The sequence below is a fragment of the Sinocyclocheilus anshuiensis genome, unplaced genomic scaffold, assembly GCF_001515605.1.
Source record: "Sinocyclocheilus anshuiensis isolate Anshui unplaced genomic scaffold, SAMN03320099.WGS_v1.1 scaffold51, whole genome shotgun sequence".
NCBI lineage: Eukaryota > Metazoa > Chordata > Actinopteri > Cypriniformes > Cyprinidae > Sinocyclocheilus > Sinocyclocheilus anshuiensis.
The window spans coordinates 86,855-114,505 of NW_015548296.1; the positions used below are offsets into that span (position 1 = coordinate 86,855).

The 27,651-nt window shown below is 36.8% G+C and overlaps 1 protein-coding gene across 1 annotated transcript in view; it reads right to left on the bottom strand.

The window, feature by feature from the left end:
• Positions 1 to 1,933: 1,933 nt before the first annotated feature.
• nfasca (neurofascin homolog (chicken) a) overlaps positions 1,934 to 27,651 on the bottom strand; it is a 79,021-nt gene continuing 53,303 nt past the window's right edge. The window contains exons 13-32 of the mRNA XM_016443580.1: positions 26,667 to 26,851; positions 26,442 to 26,573; positions 26,199 to 26,342; positions 26,006 to 26,117; positions 25,339 to 25,505; positions 25,039 to 25,186; positions 24,307 to 24,437; positions 23,545 to 23,586; positions 23,305 to 23,406; positions 23,089 to 23,208; positions 21,929 to 22,102; positions 21,634 to 21,663; positions 18,040 to 18,300; positions 16,772 to 16,891; positions 13,206 to 13,355; positions 10,903 to 11,031; positions 10,712 to 10,781; positions 8,067 to 8,078; positions 5,476 to 5,493; positions 1,934 to 2,518 (exon numbers count right to left, since the gene is read on the bottom strand). Coding sequence (XP_016299066.1) covers positions 2,290 to 2,518; positions 5,476 to 5,493; positions 8,067 to 8,078; positions 10,712 to 10,781; positions 10,903 to 11,031; positions 13,206 to 13,355; positions 16,772 to 16,891; positions 18,040 to 18,300; positions 21,634 to 21,663; positions 21,929 to 22,102; positions 23,089 to 23,208; positions 23,305 to 23,406; positions 23,545 to 23,586; positions 24,307 to 24,437; positions 25,039 to 25,186; positions 25,339 to 25,505; positions 26,006 to 26,117; positions 26,199 to 26,342; positions 26,442 to 26,573; positions 26,667 to 26,851 — 2,476 coding nt within the window. The 3' untranslated portion in view covers positions 1,934 to 2,289. The remainder of the gene's footprint in view (positions 2,519 to 5,475; positions 5,494 to 8,066; positions 8,079 to 10,711; positions 10,782 to 10,902; positions 11,032 to 13,205; positions 13,356 to 16,771; positions 16,892 to 18,039; positions 18,301 to 21,633; positions 21,664 to 21,928; positions 22,103 to 23,088; positions 23,209 to 23,304; positions 23,407 to 23,544; positions 23,587 to 24,306; positions 24,438 to 25,038; positions 25,187 to 25,338; positions 25,506 to 26,005; positions 26,118 to 26,198; positions 26,343 to 26,441; positions 26,574 to 26,666; positions 26,852 to 27,651) is intronic.

Consider the following 27,651-nt stretch of genomic DNA (forward strand, 5'->3'; position numbering starts at 1 on the left):
TCACGATTAAAATGACAGGACACAAAAACAAGTCTCATTCAAATTACCCAAGATCACTGGCTGAACCCGAATCCAAACCTGTGCGTGGAGTCTTGCATTTTGGGATGCACCAAAAGTATTTTTATTTTTACTTATTGTAACACAGTAAACCTGCTCAAAAAAAAGAAGAAGAAGAAAGAAAAAAAAGGATATTTACATCATGACCGAGGCCTTATTTGAAAAAAAAAAAAACACAATATTTCCATTTCATGTTAAGTAGAAATTACATTAAATAAATTCTAAAATATTAACACAATAGCAGTGATACGACATAAATACTAAAAAGAGCAGCACAATTAACAAGTAAGACATAATCCTTTTAACGGTGACATCACTTTTGACTATTTTACATCGCCACAAACATGGTACTTGATCTCTGAATTATGTTTTCATCTACATTACACAGAGAAGATTTCAACAGCACAGCTCAGACTCAATAAATTATTAATATATTAGTCCCTATTATTTTTATAAATAAAATCAAGATAAATATGTAGAGGGGTCCAAAAGTTTGAGATCACTAGTAAAAATTAATATATGTGGTTTGTCGCCCTTTTGCTTTAATGACAGCAGAAATAAAGCTGCATAAACTCAGCAAGTTTGGGTAAAACCAGGATGATTTTAAAGCATCCAAAGACAGATGTTCTTAGAATGTGGAAGAAAAATATCTGACCATCTGTAAGGAGTCACAACAGACTCAATGTTTCAAATAAATCGGTTCCTTATTTAATTAAATCCTAACGTTGGCATGAAACAGAAGCTGCGATCGTGTTTTCCCCCAATGCGTTCAGCTTCTCGAACAAAAGAAAAGTGATTTGTCTATTGAGAGCTGATTGCAAAATGGCACATGATTTAAAAATAATAATAATAATGTGCATGAATAAATCATTTATATATATATCCATAACATTGTCAACTTTGATATCTTTAAATATCTACATTTTTAGTTTTCAATTTTTCAAAATCATAAAATGTTGTTTATTTCCAGGTGCAAATTTAAAAATCCCAGATCCTCAGACTTTTGAACCATAGTAGTGCAGAAGATAAAGTAATGGTAGTACAGTAGTATGAGAGCGGCACTACAGTTACAGTGGCATGTCTTCAGGGCAGTGTCTCAGCTGCTCTCCCGACAAAGAGAATCAACACTGGATCAACCCCAAACAATATGTACACTTCTCTTTACCAACTCGGTATGTCTATGTTGAGTTATTCATGTCTAGAAATCCTCATATGACAACCCACTTATGTATTGATGCACCCCAAACTTTTTTAGACTCCTTGAAGAAACTTATTCTGACACCGAAATCTTCACCAAGCTGATTTAAAAAAAGAAATAAAGAAAAACAAACGTGATCATCATCGTCATTCTCTTTTGAGGACTATATAAATCAAGTCTTATAAAAAAAGGAATATATCATTGTGTATTTAACTCTTCATATTACCTCTCCATTGTCCTTTGCGCTAAAATACTACCATGCTTCAAAATGTTGTCTTTTTTTCTTCATTTACAAGTGATGCCATGTAACCTCGGCCGATAAATATTGGTTAACAAAGCAATGGCAAATGAAAGCATGATATCAGTCCTGTCGCATACTGTATACAGTCAGAACTGGATGTTTTTTTTTGTTGCGAAAGTCAACATACAAAAGAAAACATGAGATACTAACGTCCAATTTTAACCCAAAAGCACGATAATGATAATACACAGTGCATAGTTTTATAAAGCACATCAAACCGTGCCAGCACTGTCTAGAGGATTCATGTTTTTAGATGCATCTATTTGCGGTGGAGGAAAAAAAGGATCATTCACTGCGGAAATATCAATATGATAAACGTATTTGCCGACATTCTGCAGTTGAGTCGACCCACAGTTGATATGTCACAGGTCTGGTGCTTGTATCGCCGTTTCTTTGATGCTAGCTACAGTTAGGAGGAGGAGGAAGGGGCAGATTAAAGATTTACAAAAAAAAAAAAGAAGAGCATAAGCCACATGAAAAGCTCAAAAGTCCGCCCCATCGCCCTAAAGGCACACTAAAGTCTGTGTGGGGCATGGGGATACCTTAAAGAAAGGTTTCTGAACACCGTTTTTGGCTCACCTGCCTTTCCCCATCCCTTGTTTAGAAGGATCATGCACTCCAGTGCGTTGTATGTGAATACTTGTAATTCTCTCTGTATGTATATATATATGTATTTTTACGTGTGTAGTGGCACCCTCCGGCCCGCTGGGGGCGCCGTGCTCAGGTTAGGGTGCTATGCCAGAGAGTAGATGGCATTAACGGGTGACGTGGCTTCTGAGCTCTCGTTTCCTTCTGTCTCCTCTTTGTCCTTCTTAACTGTGTACTGGCCTATGAAAGAGCCGTCCTCGTTGAACTGGCCGTCTCCTCCTTCACCATAATCCACCAGACTGTCGTCGCTCTCTTTTACGTTCCCGTCTAGGGATGTTTGGCTGCCTTGCAATGGCTTGTTGTCTTCGTCACTGCTGTTGGGAGAAAGAGAAAAAGAGTTAGAACATGGTTCGACTGGATAGCATGGACCTGTTACAGTAGCACCCTTAATTTGGGGGATGTTGTGACTCCAAAAGCATGTTAGACAACCATTTAAAAGTAGGCATGTATTCTGATTACATAAACACAAGCAACTTACAAATTACTTCATAATAGAATAGATTTTAAATTCATTTTCAGCAGCCATTACTCCAGTCTTCAGTGTCACATGATCCTTCAGAAATCATTCTAATATGCTGATTTGCCACTTAAGAAATCATAATTTCTTATTATTATCAAGTTTGAACGTTTTTTTTTTTGTGGAAAACATTTTTTTAAGGGTATTTTGATTGCATAGAAAGTTTAAAACATTATATTTATTCTAACATTATGAATACTTAATAATACTTAGAAGTATTCCTTTTTATGTATTTATTTTACTGACACCAAACTTTTAAACAGTAGTGTATCAGAATATTAAAGAATATAGGAAAAGAAAAAGTAGAATATTAAAACACCAAAATCCTACTTCCCAGATATGTGGCATCTGAATTTAATGAGATTTTCCAAACAGTTGACAGTTTTGCTTTTTATTCCATGTAAAAACTATTACAAATGCTGAGAAAAACATTTCAAATCTCACTTTTGAGAAACGCCAAGGAGAAAAGAAAAGTCCCAAGGGGAAAGAACAACAAATGTATTACTAAAGACAAAGACAAACTCTTTGCTCTCTGTATTCTATAAATGATGTCATGGCTATAAATTATTCATTGCACTATATTATCACAGGTAGATCTTTCATCCCCTGTCCTGTCCATGCCCACACATGAGAGTCGTTTTAAAACGGACCTCTGCTGGGGGGTAAGAGTGTCATGCATGAGGAACTGGGACCTACAGTAGGCTACATCAACTGAGAAGCACCAAGAAAACAGAAAACCACAAAGCAACACCTATGAGATCCTAAAAATCGTTGACTTAGCACAGAGGTCCATTTTAAATTTCATGTAGTATCCATGGACCTTGTTGTAAATTGTATTAATGATGGGCTGTTAAATTGAAATGTTGTAAATAAACTACTTTGTCCCCTCACAAAACAAGGTTTACAACCAGGCTCCATGATATTATCCATTGCTACGGGTCATAAAAATGCTTTTACCAACTGCATATATCCTCTCTATAAACAAGGAGCAATTCTGCATCAAATGGATATTACCAGATGACACGGTTCTGTGCATGCACCATGACAACTGGAAAATCATGGCTGTTTAGTTATTTATCTTTAGATTCAATAAGGCACATTCAGGAAATGCTTTTTCCCCACCAAACACACTCTCTGCACCAGCAAGAGTTCAGGGAATAAAGAGAATGGGTTTTTGATTTAATCGATCAGTCCTCACACCCACAGTATCACATGCTTTTCACCTCAAACAGTGGAAAAACTGATTTTCAATGAGCGAAAGCAATCTGTATTTTGTATTGTACATCATTTTTGACAGGATATATGAAAACTGTGATGACGTGATGCAAAATTTAGCATGAATTGCGGCTTGTTGCATACACCTAATTGCAATTGTACCTGTGGGAACTATTTCACAAGACGCGAAATACGTACCGTCATGTATGTTTCGATACATATTCGATGTGAAATGTCCACTGAGTGGCACTAAAAGAGTGTTTGTTTTTTTCCCCCCGGAACAGATGAACGTACATATGGTACGTTTTATGTGACGTTGGTTTTGTACGTGTCACCGCAATTATGATTTGAAATGTCCATTGAGTGGCACTATAACTCTAATGCTCCGTGACGTTTTACAATATAGTGCCATCTGCACTACACCTAAACCTACCCTAATGGTATGAACAAAAGTGAATGTGACGTAAAAACGCAATCACAAGCATGCCGTTTTAGCTTGTTTTACTATCCCTCATCTTTCAGCTCTTTCATTGTGAGTCATGTTTTTCACGGGATTTGTACCCAAGGATTCCGCATCTTATGTCCAGCTGAGCTACCGAGCAAGATTATTAGGCCTATGTCCGGAAAGCGAAACATATGAAGCGGTAATCATAACTGTGTATGAAAACGATTACAAGTGCTTGCTGTTTTACCGCCTCTAGTGTTCATTTCTGTTGGAAACTGCAGTGATATGTATTTATTGGTACGTAACCTTATTTCATGTCTGGACGAAAAAATTCCCACAGGTACGTTTTCATCATGAGATCAGGTAGCCTAATTTTTCTAAAATATTTTAAAAGCAAATAAATGAATTAATGAACAAATAGGGCTGTCAACATGACATTAAGCCGAGTAGTCAAATCAATAGATCCTCTGCAGTGAATGGGTGCCGTCAGAATGCGAGTCAAAACAACTGAAAACCATTGCACTAATCCACAAGTAATTCATACGATTCCAGTTCTTCAACCAGCTTTCCACTTTACTAGATGTTAATTGACAGACACGTTCAGTGTGGATTATTGTGATGTTTTTCTAGCTGTTTGGACTATCATTCTGACGGCACCCATTCACTGCAGAGAATCCATTGGCATGCTGTAATGCTAAATTCCTACAAATCTGTTCTGATGAAGAAACAAACTCTTCTACATCTTGGATGATGTGTGGGTGAGTATATTTTCAGCAAATATTCATTTTTGGGTAAACCATTCCTTTAAATTGACAGCCCTATAAATAAAGTTATTAAATGTACAGATTTGGTAAATTGCTATATTCTAACAACATCAATTTTGAAGCATGAATTATGAGTCATGTTAGAATGACAGGGGAAAAAAATGTGTCATGGAAAAAAATTTTATGTATCCTATGCTTTCGGTCATTTATCAATACTAAAGGAGAAGGACATGTATGAATCGATTAAAATCAAAAATGCAAGGCAGAAAAAGCTTTAGTTCTTGATTAATAATCCAAAGGCAGGTGAAATTAATGCCGCTCTTTTCATACCTTTCCCTTTCAAGAGACCTTCATTGGACCAACAGGAATGGAAAACACCCAAGAATAAAAAATGATTAAGGGAGAAAGAGTGAGAAAAAATGAATAAAATGAAACATCTGTGTCATCAAAGAGGCACTTAAAAGAAAAATAAGAGGAAAAAGAAAATGATGCAGTGAACATCATAATTATAAACAGCCCTCAGCAAATAATCTGTCATTAGGTTTTTGCTTATTTTCTAGATGTGGCATTCTATTGAATACAGATCACTGACAAAACCCAAGGGCTCTGATTTCCAGCAGACTCTCCTCTCAGATTGTAGGAAATGCATTATAAATTCTGAAAGCCAAAGGGTATCATAGACTCAATGAAGTGAAAAACCATACATTTTCCTAGCAAACTCCTTGCATGCAAATATATGTTCAACTGAGTTTCCTCTAAACAAAGCAGAATCATTTTCACTTTTCATGCTGTCATTGAATCTACGTGTCCTTGGTTCCTTTTTGACAAATTAACCTTGACATTACAGTACCAGCTTTTAAAATATGAACCTTACAATGAAAAAATAATCATTATTATCATTTTATTTATAGGAGAGTCAAAATTATTTTAAGAGGGAATAAAATGCTTCAGTACTTGACATTTTATTTCAGGCCAAAGCTTTTAATACAAATTCCAATTCACTCTCAGAGATGAACGGCTTTTTATGAACCATGCGATAAGTGTTTTAAGTGGTGCTGTAAGTGTTTACAGCACCGTGTCCTAAACAGGCAAGTTTCAAGTGACAAGCAGTTTGCTCTTCTTAAAAAGCACATTCATGTTACATTATGTTTAAGGTGACCATATGTTTTCTTTGTTTCCCGAGCATGTATTAGATGGGATTTCTAAATTGCATAAAATGTCTGGGTTTTGTCTGTGTTTTCTTATTGATATCATACTTGTTGAAGGTAATGACTGACAAGTAGTTTGACCAATAGCGTGCAAGCATTGTACATAATCAACCAATGGTGGCCTGTGAGAAGGTGGGATCTACATAGAATGATCAAACCAAAGCAAATATGCATACATTTAAAGTGCCCCTATTATGGATTTTTGAAAATTACCTTTCATGTAGTGTGTAACACAGCTCTAAGTGAATGAAAACATCCTGCAAAGTTTTAAATCTGAAAGTGCACCGTGTATAAAGTTATTGTCTCTCAAAAGAAAGAGTCGACTCTTGAGTCATTGAAACGAGTCGTTTTTAAAACGAATCCCAAGCCATTTCATGTTGACGTCAACATGAAACATTAGCATATTGCCCGCCCACTTGTTGCGCACGCAGACCCGGGAAAACTTCAATAACCAGTTTACTTGGACCAGCTTCTTCCGCCTGCGAATCACAACCTGTAAATGTCATAAAAATTGTTGCTTTCATGTTCTCTGTAGCATGCAAAATACATATGCCTGCAAATAAATATGGTTTATGTGTGTTGTGTTTGCTCCGCGCAGCTTGTAACATTAGGTTTCTGACTCTGGCTAACAGCAACATCTGTTCGCTCGCAATTGTCTAAAAATGTGTCGATGAATAGTGATTTTTTTACTGCCAAAGGACAAGGCTGTGAAGAATCAATGGTTAAAGTTCATTTTTCCAGCAATACCACAGCAGTATAGCCCCAACCTTGCGTCCCCGTCATTTTACTGATGACTGCTACAGCAACCTAAATGTGTACAACGTGGGATTTGCATGCCAGTTGTTGCTGAAGGAAGGATCAATAACCAGTTTACTTGGACCAGCTTCTTCCGCCTGCGAATCACAACCTGTAAATGTCATAAAAATTGTTGCTTTCATGTTCTCTGTAGCATGCAAAATACATATGCCTGCAAATAAATATGGTTTATGTGTGTTGTGTTTGCTCCGCGCAGCTTGTAACATTAGGTTTCTGACTCTGGCTAACAGCAACATCTGTTCGCTCGCAATTGTCTAAAAATGTGTCGATGAATAGTGAATGTTTGTCGTTGTTATTACTTGGAGTTATGATAAAGAATAGAGCAATACGTTGGTGTACAAACTGCAGTGCTTTATCAATACGTTTCTGCATTGGGCTAACGCATATACCATGGCTGTTTTGTTCTTTGACCTTGCATGCATGTCAACCTGCTGTTGGGGACTCCCAAAACCAAAATATGAACCTTTCATAACCCATAATAGGGGCACTTTAATGTATGAGAACTGTAGAGAGCACGTCAAGAGGAAAACGAAGCCTAAACCTAGACATGTTAGGCAATTTAGAGATCCCAGCCAGGACATAGTTGGGAAAAAAGAGGACGTATGGTCATGTTTTATGTAAAACCCTGAAAACATCCTGTCTCTATCCACACCTGAGCTGCTTGTAGCTGGCTTTTCACCCTGGCTGCTTTATTGCATCGTGTTTGGTTAGGACACGGTGTGTTTACTTTCATAAAATTGCTGGATTACATCCACAATAAAGGGACCAAGGAGTTTAACACCTTTTTTATAGAGCTCAAACATTGATTAGACAGCAGCTTTAGTTCCCGTTCTGTCATCCACATGTAGGCTAACCAATGACATGCTCAGGCTGAGATGATGTGCTGAAACCAAATACCTGTTCTCGTTCCTTAACAACCCAGCCACCAATTTGAAAGAGGAGGGGGAAGAAAAGGGATCATGAAGATGGAGTTGACCACATCATTCACATGTTAGATGGAGAGAGACGTTAGAAAGTAGAAAGGGAGGGCTCAGCTTAACTTACATCTTAGCATTACTAAGCTAATCAGTTACTGAAGATCTGTGGTCTTGATCTCCTTAAAGTTAATTAGCTTTGACAAAAGGCGAACCATTTAATATTACATAACTGTTAATAAGTGGTTTTATTAAAAATGATTTAGTCCAAATGGTTAGAGCATGTTTTTCAATTAGTTGTTAAGAGGATTACACCAAATCAAACTACAAATCCATGTTACATTTCTACTGAAATGTCAAATGTAGCTTAGGTGCAGTGTTGGAGAAGCTATTACTGTATCTGAAAATGCTCCCTGTAGTAGCCTATATAGTGCACATTTGTAATTGTAAGTGAACAACTTCAGTCGTTTATACAGCAGTGGCCAAAATTGTTAGAACACTTGGCATATTTAAGAGGTTTCAGTTGTTTTTGTTGAATTGGCCATTACAATACCCATAAAACAAACTATTGCCAGAACTACCTGCAATGGAAGGAATCTGCTGGAACATTGAAAATGATGGACTGGCCCCCTCAAAGTCCGGACCTCAACCCCATCGAGCAAATTTGGGGTGAGTTGGAAAATAAACTGGACAGATCTATTGGACATTCAAAGGAAAGTTTTTGGCTTGTTGCAGAAGGCATGGGAAAACATTAGTGTTGAAGTTCTCAGGTAATATACTGACACTATGCAGAGAGATGTGCTGCTGCAATTTCTGCAAAAGGTGGACATACCAAATATTAAAGTCAAAAGTGGATAAAAACAGTACGACACTTCTATTTTGGCCACCACTGTACCTACAATGCACTCTTTGAGCTCACATACACTGGCTAGAACACTATTTCCCAAAATCCACCGTGAATTCACTCACTTAATTTTGTCACTCCTTGCTAATATAGTGCACTTAACTGCCATTCTCTATATAGGAGTTAGTGAATGAGTGAATGAGTGATCGAGTGAGCGATTTCAGACACAGCTTGTGTTTAGCTTGCTATACTAATCAAGCTACCTTTCTGAAAAGTTAACAAATGTTAAAATTTACTAGCTAACAATATTAAACTATTTACATTTGTCATCCAACTGAAAATGCTAAGTTTGAAGTGTTGCTATAGTTTATTCTCAACATTGCATAAGTAACATGACAATTATTAGCTTATCGAGCTAGAGATATTGGTTCAGATGTATAACGTCTGCCTAAAGCCCTCACTGACACTTCCCTTTACTCTTTGTACCCAAGTTGTAATTTCCACACCATCTTGAAAGATGTGGGCTTACACAACAAAACCTTGAAAATAAATTAAGGATGACAGGTAGAAAAAAGTTTGTTTGTTAAGGTTCACACTGCCCTAACAAATGCCAACATGGTAACACACTGATCCGAACAAAAGCCATCAAGTGCCAGTGCTAGTTAACTAAAGCTAAAATGATTCTAAATAGTTTTCTTTGATTGCAAAACAGCCGAAATACAATAAATATAAATGTTAGAATAAAAACTTTGAAAATTATAAATGTTGCAATGGTGTTGATGCCGATAGCCTAGTGGTCAAGTGCACCGACATATAATGTTGTTGCGTTATGGGCGTCCCGAGTTCGAATAACGACATTTCCCGAACCAGCCCTCTCTTTTTCTCCCACTTCACTTCCTGTCCGCTCTCCACTGTCGTATCATAATAAAAGGCAAAACACCAAAAATAAATCTCTAAAACAGAAATGTTGCAATGGTAATAAGATTACTGAAATAAGATTAAGTACAATATGATTAAACTTGAAAAAAAAAGCATATAAAATAACTGCTAAATTCAAATGAAAGCTTAAAGTATAAAAATGTAAGTTCATATTATTATTAAAAAATATTAATAAACACTATAATAGTGTATTAATAATACTAAAGAAAGATTGTCAAGTGCTGGAAGTTGGAGTTTGTTGGGCCAGTGTGAACTCCTCTTCAGAGTTGCACACTGATTTTTTCACACTGACTTCAGGGTGTGAAGTTATGAGATCTGTCTGGTTTAGAGAGCAGAGGTAGAACTGCTCAGGGAGGACTCATTTAAAGAAGCTGATGTTGGTGAAGATGGTGATAAGATGCCCACTGGAGAGTTTTTAACTCCATGGCAACCACAGTTTCCTGAGAAATTGGTGCATTGTTTTCCAGCTGAACTGAGATCTATTAACCGCAGCAGGCTTATTTTGTGTTTAGGTAATATGAAAGCCTCATCAACAAATGTTTTTGGGGGTGTTTATGTAAGTTGTTAATTACAATTTGTTTGGTTTACATGGTTAGTTGTTATTTTCGATTAAAATGAAAAAGGCATATTCCCCTCTGCAGGGTGAGAGCTAAGTTCAGGACCTGTAACAGGTAAAACAAAGTTATTCATCAACAGGTTCAATATCATAAGTAGCAGAAAGCGCATATAAACAGTTCTAAAGTAAGATTATTGAAAGCCCTTTCCCTTCATATGAACCCAAATAGCTGTTTATGGAAAAAAACTGCTTACTTTTATGGTAGAAGTGATCAAAAGTGCAAACTTACTGATAGTCAAATGAACCATCTTGGTCTTTATGGTCAACAGGATCTAAGGGGAGGTCTTTCTTGTCTCTCACTGGTAAAAAAAAATGCATTTATGTATTGCAATACATAAATCAATTGATAAAAAAGGGTAATTTACATATCATAAATAAATAACCCTGGGTTAATGTGGCTGTGTATTTGCTGCATTTTACCTGCATATTTTCCTCCACGACTCCTCTTGATGAAACAAACAATGAGCAGGATGAGAACCAATAGAGCGACGGCACACATCAGCCCAATGAACCAGCCCTGAGTAGCAATGTCTTCCTGCTCCTTGTAGGCTGTTAACAAACAAACACACACACAGAAAGGAGGGACGAGAAAAAGAGAGGTACAGAATAAAATGTTTAAGTTTTGTAATGATATACTCGTAAGCAAGAATGGCAGAAATCAACTCCCACAGATCATTTTAGACATTAAGAAGCTTGTTCTCCTCCTGCATAATTTATCGAGCCTGGAGAACAGCTGAACATACTAACACCAAATGGAGAACCTAATAAATCTCTCAGATTTTCAGCAACATGGTAGTAGGAGTAATTTGACAGCCATCCTTTATCAAAAACACATTAGTGGTGAGAACTGCGGATCTGGATTTGAATTACCCATCCTGATAATAACATCAGAGCACAGGACGCTCTCTCCATGAAGAGTTATCTGATCAAAATGGAACCTGAGTAAAGCTTGGTTTAACCGCATCATCAAATACTCCCCTTTTTAAAAAAAAAAAACAAAACAAAAATAAAACAACAACACTCTTTTTAATAGATGCATCTTGCGAAACATTTTTGTCTCTCCTAATATTATAAAGTGATTCTAGCGAATAGATGTTTTTTTTCCAGTTCTCTATTGAAAGTTATTTGACGCTCTCTCCATGAAGAGTTATCTGATGAAAATGGAACCTGAGTAAAGCTTGGTTTAACCGCATCATCAAATACTCCCCTTTTTAAAAAAAAACAAAAAAACAAAAACAAAACAACAACACTCTTTTTAATAGATGCATCTTGCGAAACATTTTTGTCTCTCCTAATATTATAAAGTGATTCTAGCGAATAGATGTTTTTTTTCCAGTTCTCTATTGAAAGTTATTTGGATATACACTACAGTACAAAGGTTTGGGCTCGGTAGCTTTTAAATAATTATTTAAATTTTTTTTAAATATGTTTTCATATGTTGTAAAATGCAATTTACTCCTGTGATAGCAACAGTAAATTTTCAGAAGCCATTACTACAGTCTTCAGTGTCTCATGATCTTCCAGAAATCAGGATCATATGCTGATTTGGTGCTCAAGAAATTCTATAATTATCATCAGTTAACTGTAAACAGTTGTGCTGCTTAATATTTTTGTGGAAACCATGATACATATTTTTCATGATTCTTTGATAAATAGAAAATTATTTAAAATGGAAGTCTTTTAAAAATTATAAATGTAAATTTAATTTAATGTAAGTTATAAATATATATTTAAATGTCTTTACTGCCACAAATGAACAATTTATTGTATCCTTGATAAATACAACTATTCATTTCTTGGTAACAGTTTATTTTAAGGGCCAATTCTCACTATTAACTATAGCTGCTTATTAGCATGCATATTACTAGCATACTGGCTGTTTATTAGTATTCATAAAGCACATATAATGTTTTATTCTGCATGGCCATATTTTAGATCCCTAAATCATATCCCATACCTAAACTTAACATCTACCTTACTAACTATTAATAAGCAGCAAATTAGGGGTTTATTGAGGGAAAACTCTTAATTAATAATGAATATGTGTTCCCTATTCTAAAGTGTTACCAATTTCTTTAAACTTTTTTTTACTGAACCCAAACTTGTGAACATTGCTTCTTATGTGCTTGTCGAACACTTAATTTCAAAACCACAGGCATTAGAGTCTACTCTGATATAATATAATATAATATAATATAATATAATATAATATAATATAAGGCCTACTAATAGTGGCATTTTTATGTGGAAAATCACAGAGGGATCTATCAGTGAGAGGCACAAACAATAAAGCTGATGGTTTGGATTACATTATGAGCTCAATCTTCTATACCCGAAAAACAGAGCAAACATCCCACCTAAAATGGCATTTACACGGCTCAGGGATCCTTATCACCACGGGGATCAATATCTTATTGAATGTGCTCTTACACAAAACGCTGTGAGATTTCATCTGGCTCGCACCACCTGAGGCACATATGCATCCTGCTGGAAAAAGAAGTTTGCTAATGCATCTGAAGCATTGACAAATTGACAAAATACTTTTTGTTCCCTGGGAAAGGAACCCATGCCCTTGGCATTGCTAGCACCATGTTTTACCAGTTACAGTGCCAGTGACAGTAACCCATCAGTAAATATGACAAAATACAGTTTTCTATATTTCAGAAGGTCGAGGTCACATGTTGAACCCTTTCTTTCTCCCTTGTGTCTTGGCCACCCCTCACCTCTGCCTGTCTCGAACGTGACATAGTCGCTGCTGATGGAGTTGTGCTCATGGGAATACACCCGCAACCGATACTTGGCCCCGGCCACCAGCCCAGCCAGCTTAATGGGAGGCTGGTGGTTTACTTGTATGCTTTTCATCGACCCATTACCTTCAGGAGGAGACACAAGAGAGGTGCCCATCAAACTGAGCCCAAACTAAACTGACCAAAACGAAGATAGCAGGTCATGTTTGTTAATTGAGGAAACGTGCTGCATCCTTATCCACTCTATTTTCAAGATTCTTCTCTGTTCGGTGGGATATTTCTTAAGTGAGATTGTATATAAAAAGCAGGCTGGTAGCGAAAATACTGGAATGCCTTCACTCAGCACACATCAAAGTCTGGCATTGGTGTATTAGGGGCATCATTTGCTTCAGTGACGCCTCTTAAAAGCTTTGATGTGAAGTTGCCGCTTAATATCTCACACTGGATTTGCTATAATGAACTCCGGTCTAGAGTGGAGGGAGGTGCACCTTGTCTCAATTACCCATAGACCGCATCTCATCTCTGAGGAAGCCAAGAAGTGGAGAGAAAAATCCCAATGGCTTTGTCAAAAGGTGGGCATGATGACTCAGTGAGGTTCCATGATGTTCATAAGAAACCTAAATGAAATCATCATGCACTGTGTAACTCATGGGTTGGCATGAGTTTGATGCCAGAAGAGCCTTTGAATCAAGCAGCCATTGGATAATATAATATGCATATCAAAATTCAATTACAGCACCTTAAAGTGCTACAAGATCTACAAGCTGAAGCTACGAGCTGGAAAGTAATAAAAAATAATAATTCATTACATTTATATAGCGCTTTTCTAGGCACTCAAAGCGCTTTACATTGTCAGGGGTTATCTCCTCATCCACCACCAGTGTGCAGCATCCACCTGGATGATGCGACGGCAGCCATAGTGCGCCAGAACGCCCACCACACACCAGCTTATTGGTGGAGAGGAGATAGTGTGATGAAGCCAATTAGCAGATATGGGGATTGTTAGGAGGCCATGATGATCAGAGGCCAATGGGCAAATTTGGCCAGGATGCCGAGGTCACTTTTCACTCTTTTCGAAAGACATCCTGGGATTTTTAATGACCACAGAGAGTCAGGACCTCGGTTTAACGTCTCATCCGAAGGACGGTGCTTGTTGACAGTATAGTGTCCCCGTCACTATACTGGGGCGTTAGGACCCACACAGACCACAGGGTGAGCACCCCCTGCTGGCCTCACTAACACAAAAGTAAGTACTTATCCCTTTTAGACAATTCCCATTAATGCTTTCAAAAAAACATGTTCTGAGTATTACACTTCTGGAATAATTTACTCACCCTCCTGTTGTTCCAAACCTGCATATATGTCAGCAATGGGGACCATCAATTATTTGATTACCAGCATTCTTCAAAATGTCTTCTTTTTTGTTCAACATAAGAAAGAAACTCATACAGGTTCGGAACGACATAAGGGTGAGTAAATGGTGACAAAATTTTCATTTCTGGGTGAACTACTGCTTTAATTCCTTACTAAAGTCAAGTTATTCCTTACCTCTGCATCAGAAGCAATGTGCATTTTAATGTTTAATCCCATATTACATGCACAAAATGGGCTGATAGCTTTTTAAACGTCACAATGTCCTGCTTTAAGATCAACAAAACATCTCATATGGGCTGTGGAGCTTCTACATATAGTAAGACATTGTCACACAGCATGCCTCACACAGAATGCATGCAGCTGCCACAATCTTGACAGGACATGGTGACAGGATGAGGAAGAGGGAAAAGGGAAAGGGAGTGTTACATAATGAAATAGTGAGTCTACATGGGAAGTACTTTTGGAGAATGTGTGCGTATTGGTCCTGATGTAATTTGATCCTATAATAATGCAGTACTCCTTAGTGAAAAACAAATGAGTCCACATTGATGCACCTCTTGGATGAAACCCAGACCCCTACAGCTACAGTACATTTTCACCGGCTTGGTGGGATATTGCATCAGGATGTACTGTACAACATGTTTCAAGGTTAAATATGTTACTCTGACTCTCCCCTTTGGTGAGTCCTTTGGTAAGAAACATTCACCTCATCATTATCTTTCTCTGAAACGTTTCCACCAAAGGAAAAAACAAAACAAAAAACAAAGCCCAAGGGGCATCAATCAGATGTGGCAGGCTTGCTGGCATAATCTAATCACGGAATGGGACAATGGTAGCCAATATAAACAATAAGCCAAGCAGCTGTGGGCAGCCAGACAATGAGCGCTGCTGGGAAGCCAATGGCTGAGGTAAGGGTGGAGTTAGCAATCACATCTGATGAGCCAGACAGATAGCTCAAGGGCGAAGGAGCAAGCGAGAGAGAGCAAGAAAGCAAGTGAGAGAGAGAGACTTTGGTAGAGAAATATACACTGGTCAAAGTTACGTATTGCATGTATCTTTTTCATGCTGTGACCGTCTTAAACATGCACAGGCACAACAGAACACTGACGGAGGATGAAGAATAGTTTTTGATTTACATTCAGCTGTGTAATCAAAAAGAATTAAGGGCACTGGAAAAATAAATAAATAAATAAAATCAGTATTTTATCTTGGTTTACAGTAAAAAAACAAAACAAAAAAAACCTAACAAGATAAATTCTCCAAGAAATCAATATTATTATATTATATTATATGAGCTTAATAATATAATGTGCTGTTTTGTTTTAAGCATAAATCTAACAATATATAGTAAGTTTCAAGCTTAAAACAAGAATGTTTTTTAAAAAATTAAAAAAAATTTTTATATTTAATTAATCTCTAACATAATATTTAAAATATATATAATATATTGTATATGCATTATATATATATTTAAAAAGCTAAACAAATTATATATAATTTTTGCAGCAAGTTTTCTGAGAACAACTCTTATATATAAATGTACACCTAAAAATATTTATATCTTTTTACTAGTTAAAAATATAGACAAAACTGTTGCAGTACTTTATATAATAAGAGTGGACTGCTGGGTGCCTCAAAGTCACTGCTTTACGGACCAAAATTCTCTGTGGCCCAATTAGAGCAGGTCATCTCTTTTTTTTCAGTCTCAAGGCGTCTCTCCCCCTCATAGATTTAGTCAAATCTCTCCCTGTTCTTAGCCACCAGTGAGAACTAGAGCTTTCTAAAGGGGACATGCATGACTGCTGATGACACAAAGCACAACGCAGTATTGCAGCTAGATATGATATTATTGAGTAACATGCTGGAGCAATGCCTCAGTTTGGTGTTAAAACTCAAGTTAACAAGCTAAACAAATACTTTGGACAAAAACATTACAGAGAATCACAACAGGGAGATATCATAAATGCTGGACAATTCAAACAACATTTACAATACCCCCCTTTCAAATAAACATGAGCTCCCTGTAATATTTATGGTGATGTTCTGTAAATTTGCCATATAAATGAGGCCCAATTAAACATTACGAGAGGAAGATTTGGGTCTCCAGCAGGCCCAGTAAAATCTAGCATTCCCTTTATAAGCTCTCAATAGGTGCATCTGGCTCTTACTGTCCAGTGTGAACTCTAGCACAAACTCGCTGCTGTCAACGGAGAAGTTGTGCTTCCAGCTGACGTTAGCATAGTCATTGTTAGCATCCACGGTCAGATTCCAGATCTTTACATTCAGGGCTATGCAGAACAGGTGGGAGAGGAGTACACTTAAATATTTTCTGATACAAACACTGGCACATATGCTTAAACTTAAAGACCCCATGAAACCTAAATTTGACTTTTGTTTCTTTTAGATAATATAGATTTCTTAGCTTTGAGGTCATCTATATGCTAGTTGACAAATTAATATATGATCCTCTGGGGAAAATGGACCAAAAATATATCATCCTGAGCTTCGGGGCACATTTAAAAATTTGTAGAATAAAATGCTCTCTAGAATGAAAATATTCCCTTAATAGTCACATTAACGAAACTTCCTGTCCATTATCATTAATGTAGTGATGCATAAAGCACCACTTCAGTATAGCTCAATATACCTCAAGCAAAATCGAAGAATGAACTGGTGTGATGTCTATTCAAACTAAATCTGGTCAAAATTAAGTTTGTTTGGAATTTGTTTCGGTAGTTCAAAACAACTCAAAAAGTTCACCAAAGTGAACTTTCTGGAAAAGTTCGCACCAACTGGTAAATACTTTTATAAATACTGTTACATTATTGAGATTATTGCACGCAGCATATATTTGAATATTCATCTAAACACCACTTTCAACAGCATGGGTAGTGTCGATGTATGAAAACAGAATATTGTTGCGTTTTAGAAAGAGTATATTGGGGCCTTTTTACCATCTGCTAGCAATAGTAAGTGGTACATTATAGTTTCATAGTTCATAGCAGGTTTTAGTTTTGGCTTATTAGCTATTAAACACATAGCTATGTCCCACCTGTAAATACTGTCACTTTAAATACGTCAACACAAGAAAGAAAACTTTCATGGCGTCTTTAAAACTAGAAAATGTTAGCAATCTTACTGATTTCGTTTCTAACTTGTTCTTCTAAATATCTCATAGTTTACAGAGCATGCATTTAATTTTCTAATGCAACAATGCAACTATTTGTAAAGCAAATGTCAATACTAATTCTGTATAATCTGAGTGTTGTGTGTCCGTGAGAGAACAGGGAGAACATCAATCATGCCCTGTCCTAAATGGTCCACTAACCGAGTCAGTCATACATAATAAATGTCATCTAAACAAGAGGACACACTGATTTGATTGAATCAATCTATACTGTGGGCGTTTCCAATGCACACAGTCATTATCAGATACCCAGCATTTTCCAATCCACTGTTTTAGGAGACATGGGCCGAACAGGAAGAACCGTGGTGGAAGCTGTTGTAGTAGTGGTGGTAATAGTTGTAGTAGTTGTGGTAGTTGTAGTAGTAGTGGTAGTAGTAGGTTTGGGCGGAGCAGCAGTTGTAGGGGCTGGTGTGGCTGGTTCTGGGGTAAGTATTGTTGGGATTGGGTCAGTGGAGAGGGGAGGGGGAGGAGGAGGAGTTTCGAACATCAAGGCATCCGTAAAGTTAACGGCTGAGAGGAAGAGCACAGAGAAGTTTAGGTGGAGGTTCCAGGGTTAAGCACAAGAGAGACAAAGAGAAGCGAGAAAACACAGAAAAAGAATGAGTTAATTAAATAGAATTCCCACAGTTCTCTTTTTCCAAAACGTATTCAGTGAAAGAGAGTGGCTATGTTTCAAATGGAATACTGGCATACTGCATGTTATCTACTGTATTCTACCTGCTATTTATACTATTATTTTCTGTAACCTACACACTGTGAATTAACTATATGAAAATACATGTACACACACACACTACCAGTCAAAGGTTCAAAGGGTAAATTTGTTTTGTTAAGCAATTAATATTTATATTAAGCATGGATGCATAAAAATCATTAAAATTACAGTAACATTTATAATGTTAAGATTTATAATAAGCATTTAATAAGATTAATAACAAGATTTCTGCAATAATCTTGTGACACTGAAGACTGGAGTAAAATATATTAAATAGAAAACAGATATTTGAAATTTTACTGTACAGTATTTTGCTAAAATAAATGTAGCCTTTGCAAGCATAAGAGACTTTTCAAAAACATTTTAAAAATCGTACCATCCCAAAACCTTTCACTGATAGTAGTATGTGCATGCATAAGAATTCAATTTCCTGGATCTAGTATGACCAGAGATTATGTCATGCCTTGAACAATATTTGCATCTTTAAGATGCCAATATTTTGTAATGCTTGCATTGTTTGTTTAGCTGGTATTACTTTCTCAAATATCTTTTGAAATATATATGAAACATTCATGCTCACAACTTTGTGATATTTGTGAGCATGAATGTCAGCACGTCATGCCATTGAGGAATACTGAAGAGGTTGCATAGAGGGTATCTAGAAATTTATTGTTGTGCACCACCAAGGGGGAAAACAGGGTCACTACAAACCACTGTGCTAAAAGCTCTGCAAAATGCTACAATATTCTCAGATCTTACTGGCATTTTGAAACAACCGAAAATAGAAAATCATATCTAATGGGTTTTAACAAACAAACTTTGCAGAGCTGTCAATACAAAAAGAGAAAATGTGTGGAAATCCATTAGAACACACAGTGGATAGAATCATTATCCAAGATAGAGATTCATAATGAAATATATAATTGTACATCTTTGCTTACTTTTACCTTGGAAACAACGCTGCTTTGAGTACCATTAATTGAGTCCATAACAAAAACTATATAAGCAGTTTCCAAACTCAACTAAAAAGTGAGAGCAATCCATAAATATGCTGGCAAAGGTTAAGTCAGACAGAGAGTGTCAGAGAGCCCCGGAGCGCTTGGTGACATCAAGTTTTGCCAGACCAAGACATGCTAATGGACGTGAGACTTTTGCACAGGGATGTGGTTTAAGATCAACACAGCCAATCAGCCGTAGCTTAGTGCACTCTTACCTGTATGTCTCCATCTGGCACAAAATGTAAAAAAAAGCCTTCGACATAAGAGAAATGAAGGTGGCACAAGCAGAAGCAGAGGCGTGCATTGCCAAAGCAACAGTTTGTGAATAATGGCGAGCTGATTCCCTCTTAAATAATTAAGCAGCACAACACTTACTATCTGCAGCTTTGCTTTATCTAATACTAACTTTCATGCTTGGCATTTGGCCTGCACATGCACAAGCTACACATAAACTTTGAAGGAGTTACTGGAGACACACTAGAAAACCGCTCATAATTACTTTACTAATACACTAACTTACTATTATGCCATTTTTGTCATGGATGGATTCACAGCCAAACATCATCACTCCATTACTACTGTTCCATAAGCAGCTCATCCATACATTAGCATGAAAAATTGAATTTCCTTTCAACACAGGCATTTTTTTGTTGTAAGCTTTGCACTGCATAATTTGCATGATTTTACATTTTGAGGTATTAATCATAATTTTGCATCATTTGCATCCACTTTGAAAGAAGTGACGGAAAAGTAGTAATTTACACATTTACACACAGACTGCTCCTCTCTGACTATTTGCAACTTCTAAATCTAAAACAGGTAATGTACAATACAATTTCAAAGGGCTTATGATAAAACTGCTATCCTCCAATATAAAATTATATTTATTCAGTATTCATGACAATTTGCCCTTTATTTCCACCAGAGAAAAAGAAGATTGCGATTTTAGTGCCATTAACACAATTTTCATCCAAAGCATTTAATTACTGTACAGTTTAACCATTAGTATCAACAACATAAATTGGCTTGCCATAGTGATTCGCTTCCATAACAGTATTCTCTTCACAAATGTCCATACAATATTTGTGTTTTTTTCTTCTATCATCTGAACATTAACTTCCCTTCCCCTAAAACAAGCAACTGTATCAAGCATTACCACTAGAGGTCTCCGTTTTCCAAACTCTAACAACAAAGTGGTTCAGTCTGGCTCCTGGCTAGATTTGAAACTAAAACGATGATAGGAGCATGCTAGGATATGCCAAGCAAGGCATGTGATAGGAAGTGATGTCAGGGCTAAAGTAGCAAGGTGCCATCAGGGATTAGGTATCAGTCAATAAATCACAAATGACATCAGAGCCACATATGACTTTATCTTATTTGTGTGCCGATTCAGGCACAATAGCATCTTACCAGCATCTTAAAGAGGTAAAACTCTAATCAGCTACACCGAGAGCAGATTCAGTGACTTCACAAAAGTGCAAGAGCCCATCCCTGAAAGCACACAGTGACATGGATGATAGCAGACCGACAAAGAGATGGATAGGGACAGGCATTTATTGACAGTGCAGCTGAGCAGTGTTTTTCATCAGGGAAAATATAAGAGTTAAAGGTGAAGTGTGCAATTTCTAAAGGGAACCAAACAAATTACCATGACTTTTGGTCAACTTATCTACTTCACCTTTAATTAAACACACAACAAAAACCGTTTAAATGCATACAGTATGTGGGTTTTTTTTTGTGTTTGGCTACAGTGTTGTAAAATGATTTTTTTAAAATTGTAAACAAAACAAATATTATTTGAGTACATTATACAAGAAGTACCGTTTCAGTCAGTGTACTTCAAAATTGTATGTTTCATTTAAAGTGTTTCTTGCCGATTCTGTGCAATTATTTGTGAAATTTACTTTAGAATTTTCTAAGTCAAAATTGTTTCTACACCAATTTTTATTTTTTTTTTCAGTGTAGGAATCTTGAGTGTGACTTTGACTTTAAGTACTCAGCTGCAGTTACGTATTTAAAAAGCAGACAGACAGAATTTGAGAGAAAGACAGACAGAGGCTGAAGCAGAGACAGAGCAAGGCAGGAGTTAGACAGGCAGGCAGTCTGGCAGGCAGTCCATTCCCCCATTACCTACAACTGTAGAGTCAGTATCTGGGGTGCCTTCAGTCAACACCACAGGAAAGACAGGAGGAGAAGAGGGGAGACAGGTGAGAGCAAGTAAAAGAAGACAAAGAAGAAATCAAGCAGTTACGAGAGAAACAGACACCACAAAGCATCGAGAAACAACAGTGTGAAGGAGACAGAAAAGTATTATTAGAAAGAAAGAGAACGACAGGGTGGCGCACAGACAGGAACATCCAATGATTCTGCTCTCAGATTCACTAACAGCTTACAGAACACAGAGTGAGACGACTCGCTTGCTGACCTTCATTAGTGAAATGTGGTGACTCCAGGGCGTACACTTCTCCTGCTCCGACCTGTGTGCGAGCTGCAAGGTAGAACTTGAACCGGGTGAAGCGGTTAGGCAGATTCATGATGTACTCTGTCACGTTGGCTGGAAAACTCTGGACCTTCCTCTCTCCCGCCTGTGTCCCGTTCACTGGAATCGCACAAGCAGAACAGAATGAATAAGTGTGCTAGATTTTTACACTTCATGAAGAACATTTCAGCATTGCTTGCATTGTGCAAAATTCAAGTGCTTATGGTGCATTCAAGTCATGTTGGAAAGATTGCATTTGTAGGTTGATTGCACATGAACGCCACCACAAAGTCATAATTATGAGTGGGAAACTTGATTTTTGTTGCTTTCAAGTGCATCTGGTAAACTCGTAACTCCAAGTCGGGCATATGTTATTACAAAGTGTCTAGCATTTAAAATGGAAACATAACACTTTCTATCACTATTTATACATTGCATTTTTATATAAAATAAAACAATAAAGTTGAGTGATTAACTTTGCAGCATTCACTGCAGACTTGCTTCCCTCGCGACAGTATATAGAGATACATACATAGATACATAACATAATATAATCTATATTATAGATCCATGCTTCTGCCATGTTTCAAATAAGCATAAACAACATGTGCATGATCTAGAATTATGAGTTTTCCACTCGTAAATACAACTTTTCTCAGTCATTTATGTGCTTGGAAAATGTAATTACGATATTTGTGGAAAAGTTGTGGCCGTTTCAGTCAGAAAACTTGGATGCAGCGTCTGTATTGATGGTAAATATGTCAAAATTTATGAAATTATAATTTTTTTCATTTACAATAAAACTAGCTAAGTTGCAGGTATAACAAAATGATAGCATTGTATCTTTATAAACTGAATAAAAACAAAGCAAAAACACCTGATGCACATTCCTTATTCATTTTGAAAAAGCAGAGTTAAAAATCTTGCTGTATTTTTTTGTAGGAAAGGTATACTTGCATCTTGCTCTGACCAAAATTATTTAAATGAACCTGACATTGTAATTATGACTTCCCAACTTGTAAATACGAACTTCACATGAGGACTTGAAGTTTCTGTATGTTTACACACTCATTTTGGAGGTTTCTCTTTGTGAACGGTAGGCTCACCTGTGTGGTATTGAAGTGTGTATCCTATCAGGACACCGTTCGGCTCCAGGGGCTTGTCCCACTTCAGGTGAACCACATCTGTGTGCCTCTGAATCCTAAAGTACTTTGGAGCCCCTGGCTCTATGAAAGGATTATGAAAGCTGTTCATATTCTGATTTTGGATACAAACGTTCCAGGACCGGAGTTCACCACCGCTGCTCTATACTCTAAACTTACGTGTAACAGGACTGTTGTTTTCATTCCCAGGCACCCAGGTGAGTCTAACACTACGTGCTGAAGGGTCCGAGAGCTCAAGATCCTGAGGGGGGTCGGGTCGACCTGCAAAAGAACAATATACTAATCAACCATGTTAACTTATACAATTATTCTCAGAATGCTAGAGTAAGAATTAAAAACAGAGATTGATTGTTAGAGGCTTTAATTGGACATTAGAAATAACTGTACTAGATGCGTTACCTGCAAAGGCACTACGATTTGAAGCAGATGAGATGTCATCCTCTATGAGGTAAAGGTCAAAGGTCAGAGGTCAAGGGTTAGTGTGGCTATTAGTAGATAAATATCAGAAAAAAGCAGTATAGCTAAAAAAGGAAGCACAACAGTAGTAATATTCAAGCAAACTATGAAGCTGTGGGAAGTGCTGTTAAGAGCACAGATCTATAAGTTATAAAAGGGAAAAAGCCAATTTATAAAACGGATAGTTCCAGTCCTTGATTCTGATTGGTTGAGCCATGTTCGAAGCTGTTGTAAATTACTCTACAAACATACAACTCTTTGTTTCTGCGTCTGTGAGTTGCTTGACAACCACTTTGTTGCAACCACAACTATTTTTGAGGAACTACATTGTTTGGCGGAAGAATGTTTTTATTAATATCATTACATTTTATTAGCTTTTTTATTCTGTGAAACCTTGCTATGTATATGGAACAACCGTTTTATAAAAGCAATAAGCCCCATGAAGCCATGGTTTATAGTGAATTTAGAATAGCTAACTCCGCGTCATGCCTAACAATGCCCCTTAGCTGTAATACATTCACTGTAAACCACGGCTTCTTGGGGCCTATTGCTTTATTATTATCCTCTGGATATGACATGTGACTGTCCTACATGTCCATATCCACTTAATATCTATTATGAAATATGTTACTAGCCATTAGCAACATGAGAAAGGTGCATAAAGGAGGACGATGTATTGTAGGATGAATGTGAATGTGTGTGTACCTGTAACTGTAAGGCGAGCTGAGGCAGAGTTCTCATCTATCTCAGTTTTGGCAGTGCACGTGTAGGTTCCTGCATCTTCTGGATTGACATTGTAAATAGTTAAGGTCTCATCATCCTTTCTGAACCGGCCACTAAAACATACAGGAATTAGACGTCAAGTACAGGACATACACTACCATTCAAAAGACTTTTTTTGAAAGAAATGTAAACTTTTATTTAGCAAGGGTGCATTCAATTAAACCACAGTGACAGTAAGGACTTTTTGATTGTTAAAACATTATTACAAATAAATGCTGTTCTTTTGAACTTTCTATTCATCAAAGAATTCTGAAAAAAATCTTACAGTTTCTACAAAATATTAGGCATCAGATCTGTTTTCATGTTGATGATAAATGTTTATTAAGCACCAGATCAGTATATTAAAATGATTTCTGGAGGATCATGTGACACTGAAGACTGGAGTAATGATGCTGAAAATTCAGCTTGGCCATCAAAGGAATGAATTACATTTTAAAATAGAGAATTCTTTGAAACTGTATTCATATTTCAAAATATTACTGTTTTACTGTAAGACACTTATTTAAAAAAAAATCAGTAGCGCACAGATTTGAACTTATTCAGAAGTTGAACTCCGAAGAAGTAATGCTGAAAGTAAATTTGGTATATAACAGTAAAAAATAGCACACAATCTAATTATGAATATATTGTGTATGTATTGTTATATGACATTACATCCAGTTAAAGCTTAGAGGCTTGTCATCTTTTAGCCATGTGACCGTAGCAGGAAGGGAAGGATCATGTTTAACTCGACAATCAAAGCGAACCGTGGTTCCTTTGGCCTGTGTGACATGTTCAGGTGCCCGCACTATTCTTGTGGGCTCTGAAATGCAGCACAACACACACACACACACACACACACACACACACACACAGAGTAAATGAAGGCATTCATGAACAATAATGTAATGTGTTCTCTTCAAAAAAAAAAAAAAAAACCAAGAGAGATTTAGTGATTAATGCTTCTGGTCTCACCTTTAACCTCCAGGCGCACCTGATTCTCCATCTTGCCCAGAATGTTACTGGCAACACAAGTGTAGGTGCCTTGGTCTTCTGGCCGGGCTTGTTTAATCTCCAAAGTACCGTTGTGGTACAACTTGTACTGACCACCATCCAGACCACTGCCTAGGCCATTCTTGAACCTGAACACACATGTACAATATATTCATGTCATTTTTATTCTAATACACAAACGTTTGTGGTCAGTAAGCTTTTTTTTTTTTTTTTTAAGAAATACATGCATTAAATTAATCAAAAGTGACAGTGAAGACAATGAAAAATGTCACAGTTTCCGTAAAAATATAAAGCAGCAAATCTGTTTTCAACATTGATAATAATAAAAAATGTTTCTTGATCAGCAACTTTAGCATATTAGAATGATTTCTGAAGAATCATGTGACACTGAAGACTGCAGTAATGATGCTGAAAATTCATCTTTGTCTTCACAGCAATAAAATACATTTTAAAATATGTATGGAAAACTGTAATAATTTTTCATAATATTACTAGGTATTGTTTTATTATATAAATGCAGCCTTGGTGAGCATGAGACTTCTTTGAAAACATTTAAAAAATCTTACAGACCCCAAATTTTTTAACATTAGCCTAGTTTATCTTTTCAAACAATGAAATGTAAGCTCACCAGCGCAGTAAAGGGAACGGTGAGCCAAAGAAAGGGCAGTCAAGGAAGGTCCTGTTGTTTTCAATGACTTTGATCAGCTGGTTCTTTGGACCTAGCATCCGTGGTGCCATGTCTAAGAAGAAAACAACATTAACATATCACAATCTTGTGACCTCTCTGAACTTTTTAAATGATTGACTCCATCGTTTCTTACCCAGGATGTTGACAAACGCATTGGCCAATAGATAACCATGTTCATTTGAGGCGTTACATTGGTGAACTGCGCTGCTGCCTATCTGGACTGAATGGAACAGGATTGTGTCACCAAGAACTTGCCGGTTTGGGTTTGGCAGTGAACCTGAAGTAATACAAAGAGCAGAAAAAACAGATGCAAAAATGTGTTATGATTCAGACTGTTAAAGTCAGAAAAGCACCAGTTCTTGCTTTCAGTACTCACTTTCAATAGGTTCCCCATTCACCAGCCATTGGATAGTGGGTTTAGGGTTCCCTCTGGCACGACACACTAATCGTCCATTCTCATCAGGGGCAAGCACCAGATTGGTGGGCTTATCTAGCCAATAGGGAGCAGCTGTACAGGGCAATAAAGAAATCTTAAAATGAAAAAGAAACAGCATATATCTCATGAACAAGATCCAGCAACTGTCTTTTCTCTATGGCTCACCTTTGACCTGGACTTCAATGGAATGGCGAATGCTGCCTATTTTGTTGCTGGCCATGCAGACGTAGTCACCAGAGTCCTCCTCAGACACATTGAGGAGGCGTAAAGTTTTACCGAAGTTCTCAATCTTGACTTTTTTCGATGGGAGGTCTGCTCCTTTTTTAATCCAATCAATGTTAGGAGATGGGCTGGAAAAATGAAAAAGAACATCAAAAAAGAACAGAACAACACTTAATTGTAATTGAGAAATCTAATAACTAATACTTAAAACTGATGTATATAGAGCTTTTGGTAACTGAATATGCTGTATACCCCAGTGTTGTTATTGTTAAAGACCCCCTGTGGTGAAAATTAGGTTTACCATGTGCAAATTCATCAATTAACACCAATCCTGAGCATTTTCTCCTTAAAACTGTGCTGTACTAAAAGACAAACGTGGTTTGAAACTGCCCAATTTCCTACCATCATAAACATTTAACCAATCCTGTCAACATGCCGGGCGATGCTTTTCATATTATTATTATATTATTACTATCAGTTAACTGAGTGAAAGTGGAGCAGGTCTGAGCTTGTGCGATTGAGTGGAGGACTAGTTAGCATATTCATGAGTCTGTGTATACTAAAGGAAGTAAGGGTGTAAAGTTACATTCAAGCCATTACATGAAATTATTTTCATGGGGACAAACATTTAAATATGTCATTTTGATTATCAAAGATGAGTTTTAAGGGATTAAATTAGTGACTGCAGGGGGATTTTAACTAAAACTATTAAAAATAGATTTCGGTAATTGAAATAAATTTGAAGCACTAAAATTACTAAAACTGAATACAAAAAATAAAAATAAAGCTAAATATAAATATATAAAAAAATGAATTAAATGACAAAAGCACAAATGTAAAATACTAAAATGTATAACTAAGTTAAAATGAAAACTGAAAATATAAAAATTAAAAGCTAATTCTATACTAATAATTGCTATAGCATTAT